Source organism: Nestor notabilis, unplaced genomic scaffold (assembly GCF_000696875.1).
Source record: "Nestor notabilis isolate BGI_N333 unplaced genomic scaffold, ASM69687v1 scaffold21708, whole genome shotgun sequence".
Taxonomy (NCBI): Eukaryota; Metazoa; Chordata; class Aves; order Psittaciformes; family Psittacidae; genus Nestor; species Nestor notabilis.
This window is the reverse complement of record NW_009939117.1, coordinates 4,839-16,274: the sequence shown is the minus strand read 5'-3', so window position 1 is coordinate 16,274 and position 11,436 is coordinate 4,839. Positions and strand designations below refer to the sequence as shown.

The following is an 11,436-nucleotide window of genomic DNA, read 5'->3' as shown; positions in this document are numbered from 1 at the left end:
AAAGAGTCTTCAAAATATTTGTGGTTTAATTTTGCCCATTCTTAAGTTCTTTCAGCTCTGTGAGGTGAATTACGTGGCAAGCTATAATGGCGACTGAACAATGTTATTTAGTTTTCTAAGTACAGAGGTCCAAAATATTCCCATCCACAGTGAAATCTCTGTGAAGGAAGTCTCTCTGAATTCATTCACAAATTTCCTTTCATACCATTGGGAAGAGTTCTCATCCCCCGAGTCCACTTCTCTTTTGTGTGATAAGCCCCTGTACTCATCCCAAAACCCTTAATAGCTTTTCTGACCTTATCGTTGTTTCAAAGTGGTATGACAGTAAAACAGAAACTTCATGTAAAAGTTGATGAACAGCTTCAGGAATTAATTTTTTCCCAGTAAATACCCCATGAAAACGGAAAATCCTTTTCCCCTGCTGAAATTTACTATCCAATGGTGGCCTAAGGGCTTTGTGTCTCATGGCCAATCCCCTAAGATACCTATGTGGCTTTGTGTTACTAGATAAGTCTCTGCCATTTCTTCATGAAAACTGCATGTTTTCCAAATGGTAACCAGGTTCCCTTTTGCCACTTCCAGCTGACAGTCACTAGAATCTCATAAGCTACTCATCAGGATTTCAGTGACCCTTTTATCTGTTAAAATTTCCGTATTACTGTGAAGAACTGTAATTGAATTTGAGTAATTACAAATCAGTGATCTTTGTCCAAATTTTCCATGGCCAATACTCATACTGAGATCTTCATCTAGAAGAACTGCAAGAGGAGTCCTACAGGGATCACCAGTAGGTAGATTTGGTTACATTTGCATCCCTGTACCCTCATTAAGCTGTAGATTTACTGGCTCCAATTCCTTCATACCCTTACTATGATAAAAATGTCAAACTCACAATAATTCAAAATATTCCATTCAGTAAAAGAATCTGTGGAAAAGAGAGGCTCAGGCTTTTGCCTACCCACATGGACAGTACATCATCACACTTCAAATGCAAGTAAACGTTAAAGCTTTGTACTGTAAAAAATATTAGGCATTACCATCCAACGAAAGATAACTAGTTGCTCAGTAAAACAATTCTGTGTTACTATTAGAAGTTCCATGCTAGATCAGACCTCATGACCAGTCAAGCTCCATGTAAAGAATTTTGGCTGGCATTTCAAGAACGGTTTGAGCTGTGGAGATTTTAATAACTGTATTCCTTTCTGATGTGCCTTTTCTGAAAATATCTTTTTTCATATTAGGTGCAAAAGTATATCCTGCTGATATCAAAGTTAAGTTCAAGGACACGTATGCTCTCCTGGGGCAAAACGTGACGCTGGAGTGTTTTGCTCTTGGGAAGTAAGTGTGTTTTAAAGTTATTGTAGAGCACTATTCACTTTCATATTTCAGGGTATGAAAAGACATGTTTCATCATCAAACACTATTTTGTAGTCTGCAATTTAACAGCCAGTTCTTGAACATGCTGATTTGTACTTTACTGTACCTTTTCAAGTCCGGTTCCTGAACTCCGATGGAGTAAATACCTTGAACCCATGCCAGCCACTGCTGAGATAAGCATGTCTGGTGCAGTTCTTAAGATCTTTAATATTCAGTATGAAGATGAAGGACTTTATGAATGTGAAGCTGAAAACTATAAAGGAAAAGATAAACATCAAGCAAGAGTCTATGTACAAGGTGAGTAAAACAATTTTATTCTTCGCAGTCTATGTTGCTTTCACTTATGTTGCAGATATCTTAGTTTTCACACTGAATCTCAGTGCTGACTCATAGCATCATTTTGACACACTTCTGTTCAAGTTAATAGAGCAAAATCAAAACTCATCCATTGAATGCTAAGCATAACATTTGAGTATTAATTGAACAACTACTTAATTTGTCTGGTTATGATAGCTGTGTATACACCTTGACAGTAATGTGCGTTAGCATTAATATTATGGAAATTAAATCAATTTAGAGTACTTGAAGTGAAAGAACTTCCAGGAAGAAAAAGAGATTATTAGGTTTGTTACACTTTGCTTCCTCATTTTGTTGGTCTTTTCTGTCTTAGTTCTCTCTCTTATTAGCTACACTTGATTATTTATTCCTCCACCCTCTGTCCCTTCCATTCATGCATTTGGTTAAGTGAGGCAACCAAAAGATTACATCTTACCACTCACAGTGGAATCATACCAACCATTCCCATCTTAAGAACCATCACTCCTTGACTGAGACTTGTGCCACAAAACTGTGGCATGAAAAGGTTGTACATAACATCTGAATTACCTTCAGAAGATTTCTGTCTCTTCTCATTGACTGTACAGAACATCTGCTGACTTAAGATCCTCAGTTAAGTGCTTGAACTTCACTGGGATGAATTCAGAATTTATGTGGGAAGGTTATTAATGCTTGTAATAGGTAAAGCTAATAAATAGGTTAATTTGCTTAGCAAAAGCAAAAATGCTGGGGCATTTTCAATATGAAATTCTTAATTAGCTTCTCTGGACCAAGAGAATATTTTCTTGTAGACCCTTTCGGTACTTACATGGTTTTGCACTATTTCCTGTCATTTAACTATCATTTTTATGGTGTTACTGAGTAATTTCCACATTGTATAATCTACAGGACAATGTAAGTGGTAACATAACTTTGGACACTCATGAAAAAGCAGTGGAATTAATACAACATAATGCTAATTAAATATGTATCTGCTATATTTACAATGCATCATGGTTTTTATCTTTCAGCTTCTCCCGAGTGGGTAGAGCATATCAATGACACAGAGAAGGATATAGGCAGTGACCTATACTGGCCTTGTGTAGCTACAGGCAAGCCTATTCCAACAATTAGGTGGTTGAAGAATGGTGTCTCGGTAAGTATATTGCCATAGATAATACAGGATTGATTGATTAGCTGATGCAAAGGATTTTTTAAAGCGTGCATTATTAAAAGGTTAAAAGAAAATTAATTATAATGATACAAATATTTGCCGTTCCACTTGCATTAGTCATTAAAATCTATTTTTTTAAATTTCCATCTCAGTCTTCTCTTCAGTTTTCTGAAGAAATGAAGAGTTCAGCATTTCTTTAGGTTATTTGATATTCAGTCTGAATTATGAACTTGTCTTTTGACCACATGTCGGGAGCTGGATATCCCTTTTTCTCCAGTCCTGTTTAACTAAATGCTATTTTCTTCTCTCTGGATAAAAAATGTCTATCAGCTTATCTCCAAAAATAATCCTTTTTACCACATCAAACATGAGTGTGTCTTTAAAACTGGAAGACAAAATAGAGTCAGTGGAGACATGAGAAGAAAGAGTAATTCTAAATTACCAGTGTTCCTGTATCATGTGCTTTTTCACGTTTTTTCTAGTCACAGAATATGGCAAAATTCCATTGTATTAGGTGATGTGAAGTTTAAATGAGTACAGTTTGGTAATTTAAGTTTATTACATTGGATATTTTGTTTAAACAAAGTAGATTTTCTGTCCAGGCGTTTCAACAATGTATTTAATATCTATTGCTTACACTCTATGATGAGCCAAAAGAACAAAGAGGATAGAAGAGAGCACAATGTAATGCTGCATCTGTTGAGCTGTGGTGACACTGATCTTGGCAAGCAAACAAAAAAAGACAATGAAGCAGCATTGTTTTGGCTTTATATCTTAAGAAAAATGTGAGAGCTTGGAGGGAGAACAGGGGTATCACCATCTGCCATATGGAGATGGCTTAAACCAGGAAAAACAATGCTGCTTTCTAGCTTCAGTGGTTATTACAAACAAGTAATTTAACAAGTGAATTGCTTGGTGGTCCCCACTCAGCTTGGCTTTCACTGACAAAATCTCCATGCTGGACTGCAGAAAGTGGTGTGTAATTGTGCAGTAGTACACCAGAAGATTATGCTGCGTGTTAATATTATAAGATGATTTCCAAATGGAAAATAGAAAAAATATTTAAATTGCCTTGAAAATATAGCTCATTTCTAAACTGGATAATTTTTAATTAGGTATTTCACTTAACACAAAACAAAGATTTCTTGCAGAAAATCTGATTTCAATGTTTTAAAATAAAACAGTGCAGGAAATATGTTATGTTTAATCTATTCCTTGTCAGATAAATAGCATTCTTTCAATCTTCCACTGCTCCATGCACTCCAATTTACTAATATACAAGGTTTAAAGTTTTTCAGCTTGGTTTTCAGAAGAAAACAGAATTTATTAACATGATCTTTCAAAAACAGATAGACATCTACTTGCAATTTACAAAATAACCCACCATACTGTGTATTTTATACATATTTTTTTAGAAATAGATTAAGTACTTTATTTTGATTTACTATGTTTTCTTTTTATATTAAAACAAAGTAATAGAAAATAGTTCATGCTACTTCTCAGAGGAATCGTCTGAAAAACTCCTATCTCCCTGGGACTTGCTTTGACCTTTTGCTGTTGTAAACCAATGCACATACAATAGAAGGTACTGAACACTGAGCATGGCGAAACAAAGCTTATGTGCATAAAATTAATTTCATTTCTTGTTTCTTATTTCTGAATCAGCAGTGTTTGCATTGGTATGGTAACGGGACTGAAGAGTAGGTGTGTCAAGTGCCACTCAGCTAGGACTTACCCAGAAAAATATCGATTGACACTGAGTCTTTCTTTAAAACAAGAAGCTGAACAGATTGTCACAAAGACTGAAATGTAACATGGGTAAAATAAAATCTCACTGGTGTTTTAATGTTATTTTCCTAAAAAATAGAATAGAAGAAATATGGAATGGGTATAAATTCATCAGCATACATCGTCTATATGAATATCTTGTTGTTTTATTGATTCTGTGTTTTAGTTCCGGAAAGGTGAACTAAGAATACAAAGTCTGACCTTTGATGATGCCGGCATGTACCAATGTATAGCAGAAAACACGCATGGAATTATTTATGCAAACGCTGAACTGAAGATTGTGGGTCAGTGGGATTATTTGCTCTATTTACTATTTCAGGTTTGAGTAAGATAGCAGTCATATTTGCAGGCATAGTTTGGTAACAGATTCCTGTGAGGATAAAGCTAAAAAGCCTCACTCAGTCTAGGGGATTTATTTGAGCTCTCTAGCTGGGTTTTGACAACAAATTGAGGTATCAAGTTCCTGATTTTCAGGAAATGTTCATTATATTTTTTCTGATGTTTGCTTGCTGCTGTTAGCTCTCAGAGGAACTGATAGTGCAGAACTTACATGAAGCACGTAGAGTTACTATCTTTTCAATCTTGCAAAACTTGTTGAGGAGTATTTTCTTTTTTGCTTATCTATGCTCACTTCTCTGGGTAAAATACGTGTTTTTAAAAACCATGCTGTCGGTCACCAAGCCTTTAAAGATCTTCCTCTTCACTCTCCCCTTTGCTTTTGCCTTCTACAATCTGCTCTGATCAGCTGCAATGGTTGTGTGCAATATAGCTGTTCCATTTGATTGCTGGAGGTAGTCATTAATCCATTGTTTTCCTAAGGAGCATTGTATTGAAGGTTTGACTTTCAGATTCAGAGTGCTCAGGTGTAAAACAATTTCTGACATTTTTACTGATGTCATTAGAGCAGGCATAATGGCTATATGATATGGCTTACCTAGGAGATTTCCTTGCAGAAATTACCCTTGGGTTCTTTTCATCTCACACTTGCCTTCAGACCTTCCCAAGAGCTAAACTATCCTTGACTTCCCCAACCCATTGCACAATGCTTTGTCCATTGCTGTTCTTCCATTACTAGGTACTCACTACCAGCCTTAATTACCCAGAAATGAGCACTTGATGCTCATTTGCAAAATTCAGTTTTCTTAAGATGTGGATGTTTATCAGTTTTTCTCTGTACTGCTGTAATAAACTGATAGCCCTCTTTCTTTAAGCTGTGTACATTCACTGAGATGCAAAATAATGAAAAGCATTTTGTCTTTTATTTGGTTACAAGAGAAAATTAGTAAGCAAAGATCTAACCTCAGAAAAGTAAGAGTAGTGCTTGTTACACTCATGTCTCATTACTCGTGTATATCTGAGACTGCACCTAAGGCCAGTCAGTCAAACAGAAAACTACAAAGAGGAGGAAGGGTACAACCTTAATGTTGCTAGAGGGAGGTTAAAATCACTGAAAAGTAGAACAAACTATTCTTTGAAAATAAGATTGAATGAGCCACTTTATGCAGAAATTGGTCTCACAGAATCTAAATTTTATTAGGACTGATCAAAAGGCATTTGAAAAGGAGGAACTTTCTACTGATTTTGGTGGACTTTGATGTTGTTAGGTTAAACTTACATGGAAGTCCAGAAGTCAACAGAAAGAAACCTCTAGCGTAACACAACATATAACTACAAATGATTTTTCCTATTTTAGATCACCATCTATTTCTCAGGACATCTTTTATCATTACTTTTTTTTTTTACTGATTCGAATAATGGACATTTGCATACAATTCAATAGTTTTGACATTTACTTCATGTTGCAAACAAATTGTATTTTGCAGAAAAATAACTAACAGCAATACTTGTGTTAATTTTGGCTTTCAGCTTCACCTCCTACTTTTGAATTGAACCCTATGAAGAAGAAAATCCTAGCAGCTAAAGGGGGTCGTGTAATCATTGAATGCAAGCCCAAAGCTGCTCCAAAGCCAAAATTCTCCTGGAGCAAAGGAACAGAATTGCTTGTAAATGGGAGTCGGTTAGTATTGACTGTTAGTGGACACTGTGAGTCTTAAAAATGTTGCCTTATGTTTCTATTTATCCTGTAGGCTAGTTCTCACTTTTGCAGACTTCAGGAATAGGAGACTGTGTAATTTCAGGACAATCTGTCAGAATGTTACTGCCAGTGTGGATGCAAATAGCTAGCGGGGTATCCAGCTGTTTGGTGCTGTTCTCATTTCAGAATTGTACATTATCACAAAACTGTAAGAAAACTATTAGAATGATTACAAGTGAGGGAAAGAACATTCTCTTGCTCCAGCAGTATGAGGCATCTAATCATGCTACAGCCTAATCAAATATATTTTACTATAAGAGTGTTTATAACTGCAGTATTTAGATGTGAGCTTCCAATAGACATCTGTGGTTTGTTCTTTCACTTACTACTATTCTACTGAAAGCATTGCTTTCTGATATAAAACCTAATTTCTCTTGATGTATTTTTGCACTTTCAATAGCATACGTATCTGGGATGATGGGAGCCTGGAAATTATCAATATCACAAAGCTGGATGAAGGTCGCTACACTTGTTTTGCAGAAAATAACCGAGGAAAAGCTAATAGCACTGGTGTTCTAGAAATGACAGGTAAACCTCTAAATTGCATTAGTTTGTTCTGGGTAGAATCCTTTTGCTCAAAATCACTAATTTTTGTTCCATTTTATATCTTTTCTTTCTAATTTAGGTGTTCATTAAATAGTGATGCCTTAAAACCATATTGCTCAGTAGAAGCAGAGTATGTTTGCACTAGTTCTGAGACAGTATCTCAGTTTTCAAGGTTCATTTTTCCTTAAGAGATTAATAAATCTGATCCATTAAATTGACACATTTTAATGCATTGATTAAAATTGGTAGCTTAGCGCTCAGGCTAAGGTGTGATTCTGGGGCCATGACTCCAACAGAGAAATGGCACTCTTACTGACATTCCTTTGGGTTTTTTTTTGGTTTTTTTTTGGTTTTTTTTTTTTTGCTTGAGTAAGCAGGTTTGAGAGAGCATTTCAGTTAAAAAAATATGCATTAAATTGGTGCAATAGGTACATATGGCCATATGGCTGCACTACTAAATTCCCTTCTTTTATGGGTGTTTTTATTTACTGATGGAGGAATGATACCCTTAATTGTTTATTTTAAATCTGATATCAGATAAATAAATAGCTATAGAATACAGACAGACAAGATGACATTCACGAACAGCTATGTCTATCAGGTATCACTGATAGTAGAAAAATGATTTATCAAATACATTTTTTAATGTTTATTCCAGAAATCATGCTGGATGTGACAGCTCAATGCCACAATATAGATGTACTATGTAAGAATTAATCTGTATCATCAGGTCATATGAAAGCATTTTTCTGGTTGATTTATATCAAATCTATTGTACAAAATTAGTTGTAAGACTTTTATTTTGCTTAATGAGATTTTTTTAATATTTGCAGTTTATCATTCTTTTCAGCTTTATACATCTTAATATTACCCTCAGACATTTAATTATTTTGAAAGGGTATGTAAATAAATATTGAGCCCCTTAATAACTATATCATACCTTCTAAAACCAGTAAGAACATTTGCATACTAAATTCACACAGCGAAACACTTAAACCATATGTTTATAAACCTTATAAACTACATACACAGAATTTTAAAATTTTGGAGGATTCTGCTCTAAAAAGTAGAATTAGATTTAGATTAATCTAAAAATTAAAAAACAAAAGACTAAGACCTCTCCCTTGCATCACAGCAGAAACAGAAGGGTCAGATGACATATTTCAGTTATTTTCACATTGTGGACAATGATGAGAGTTGATGAAGAATGCTTTGAAGATGGTATTCCCAAGAACATTGCGTGGCCTATAAAACATCTCAGACATTGTGCATAACTACAGGACTTTTGAAAGTTAAATCTGAAGCTGACAGGCACTGCAAGTCTGATGGTTTTTCCCACATGCTGTTTGTTCACTGCCACTGGACTGGTCGAATACTTTATGCAAACATTTAGAAAATCACTAATGGTAGAACCAGGTGCTGAACATACAGACACAACACTAGAATGGAGCATGTATACTAAGCATGTGTCCATAGCTAAGACTTTAAAGATCAGATATTAACAGGTTGCTCCAGTGCGCTATGAGATGCTCCTTTCTGCAAAAGTCAGTAGTTGTGCCATCCTCATAGCCTCAGTATTAAGCAGGTTTTACATTAGTTGAGTAGGGGAAGGTTTCTCTCAAAGGCAGATTGACAAGTAATGTTGGGTTTATTGAGGATTTTTTGCTGTTCTGTGTATTGTGAGGTGTAGTATGCACCCTGGAGCATGCTTGAAACTAGGTCTCAGCTAGTAGCAATAGCTCTTTTTCTTACAACTACTGTCTTCCAGGTTTTGGTACTCTATTCCCATACTCACACTGGTGGGAAAGAACAGGTCTCAGTGATCCACTGAGTCCCTTCCAGAACAATGTTGTTAATTTGCCATATGAGCTCTAGGAAGTATCACAAGACCTCTGCCTTTTTGTTTGGGGTTTTTTTTTTTTTTCCTGTATTAATATATAACATTGCTGGGAGATGCCCGGCTTTCTTTAGTTGTATTATTTCCTCTTCCTTTCCACATGTAGCTGTTTGCATAGTTATACATCCATTACATTGTTTCTCAGTAGATAAATTAAGATCTCAATCCCTGCAGTACTCTAATAGAAATTTGACTCAGCCTGACAACTGAGTAGAACTTTCCATTCATTAATGAGACAGGTTTTAAAACATAAGAAATATTATTAAAACAAGAAATGCCACACAAGTCACATACGATTCATCATGTGTCTTCTTTCTAACTGAGATATAGTCAGTGAGTAAAAATAGCTTTAAATAGTCAGTAATGTGATTCAGAGACTGAAACAGACAGTTTCAAAGGACAGCTAAATAGAAGTTAGTCATTTCAGTTGTAAAAGGTTTCCTTTGTTCTCTTTAGTTTGGTTCTTTGAAATGTAGCTGCATGAATAACATGGAAACTAGAGTTTGACGGAGCAGTTGTATACATAATCAAACAGTTATAGAGCTGAGCTTGCATTTGGATAAACATTTATTTAATGGAATTTTCCATGTTTGCTGTTAACTTCACAGAAGCTACAAGGATTACTTTAGCTCCACTGAATGTTGATGTCACCGTTGGAGAGAATGCTACCATGCAATGCATTGCATCCCATGATCCCACATTAGACCTGACATTTATTTGGTCTCTAAATGGCTTTGTAATAGATTTTGAGAAAGAGCACGAACATTATGAAAGGAATGTTATGGTAAGATATTATAGATCCTCATTTAATACATGAAAGCCTAGTTTTCTTTACTGTGAATAGCTGTCTTTTCTGTTTCACTTTTTCTACTGTGTTGGTTCAGGTCTAGAAAGATGCAGTAGGCTAAGAACATAAAATAAAGTTACGGTTTAGATACTTTACAGACATGTACACACTTGCAGGTAGATACCTGAAATCAGATATCTAAATTGACATTAGTATTTTGGTACCTCAGTTAAATCCCAGTGAATAAAGCTGGTAAGTAGGTAGCCTTATCGTAAACAGGGTGAAAATAATCTCGGAAATGTGTGCATATGCATTCACTTTTCTTTACTCATGTTTTTCTCATCAACATTTCTGGTATTTGGCACAAAACTGGGCCAGATGGTGGGTAGGAGTCAAACAGTCTGTAAACACTGAGCAAGAAGAGTTGGTGTGAAGGCTAAACAAGTTAATACAAAAACACTCGTTTTGGCATATAGAAAGAGGAATCATAAATCTTTCATGTTTGCATGTATCGTTATCTCTTTACAGTCTTCTATCAGGATTATTGAAAATTACTATCTTGCTTAGAAAACCCTTCCTGTTATAAGGACTTGGGAGTGTTGGCTGATGAGAAGCTTAACATGAGCCAGCTTCAGTGTGCACTTGCAGCCCAGAAACCAGCCGTATCCTGGGCTGCATCAAAAGAAGCATGACCAGCAGGTCAAAGGAGGTGATCCTGCCCCTCTACTCTGCTCTTGTGAGACCTCACTTAGAGTATTGTGTACAGTTCTGGTGTCCTCAACATAAAAAGGACATGGAGCTGCTGGAGCAAGTCCAGAGGAGGCCACGAGGATGATTAGAGGGCTGGAGCACCTCCTGTGTGAAGACAGGCTGAGAAAGTTGGGGCTGTTCAGCCTGGAGAAGAGAAGGCTGCGTGGAGACCTCATAGCAGCCTTCCAGTATCTGAAGGGGGCCTACAAGGATGTTGGGGAGGGACTCTTCTTTAGAGGCTGTAGTGGTAGGACAGGGGTAAGCCAGGACAGAAGGGACAGTAGGACTGCATGTGAAGTCTAGAATTCCTATTTGTAGTTATTTGTGGATTCACCACTTAAGTAGTAACAAATGCAGAATTTTTAACAAATTAAATTAATACAGTAAACAGGTTTATGTAGGATGTGATTAAGAGGAATATGCAATTTTAGTACTTATATTTCATTCATTTAGTATTGTATTATCTTGCATTAAGGGTTTTCCTCCTTCATGTGCTAGCAAAGGGATTTTCTCCTCCCTACCGCTTCTCTCTGGCAGTTCTGAGCTCAAGTCACTGGGCAGCAGGTTTGCCCAGGCTTTCTTGGATGCAAAGTGGTGAGCTGTTGTGCATTTGACAGTAGCAACTCTAACTGCTATGCTGGAAACAGTGGAGTCCCATGCTGCTACCCAAGCCTTCTCAAGCAGAAAAGAAAAAAATTATTCCATCA

The 11,436-nt window shown here is 36.2% G+C and overlaps 1 protein-coding gene across 1 annotated transcript in view; it reads left to right on the top strand.

The window, feature by feature from the left end:
• Positions 1–9,976, top strand: part of LOC104409741 (contactin-1) — a gene marked incomplete at its 3' end in the record, with an annotated part of 18,428 nt that extends 8,452 nt beyond the window's left edge. Inside the window, exons 6-12 of the mRNA XM_010019698.1 lie at positions 1,242–1,338; positions 1,493–1,674; positions 2,724–2,848; positions 4,821–4,938; positions 6,521–6,671; positions 7,150–7,277; positions 9,801–9,976. Coding sequence (XP_010018000.1) covers positions 1,242–1,338; positions 1,493–1,674; positions 2,724–2,848; positions 4,821–4,938; positions 6,521–6,671; positions 7,150–7,277; positions 9,801–9,976 — 977 coding nt within the window. The remainder of the gene's footprint in view (positions 1–1,241; positions 1,339–1,492; positions 1,675–2,723; positions 2,849–4,820; positions 4,939–6,520; positions 6,672–7,149; positions 7,278–9,800) is intronic.
• Between the last annotated feature and the right edge of the window lie 1,460 nt (positions 9,977–11,436).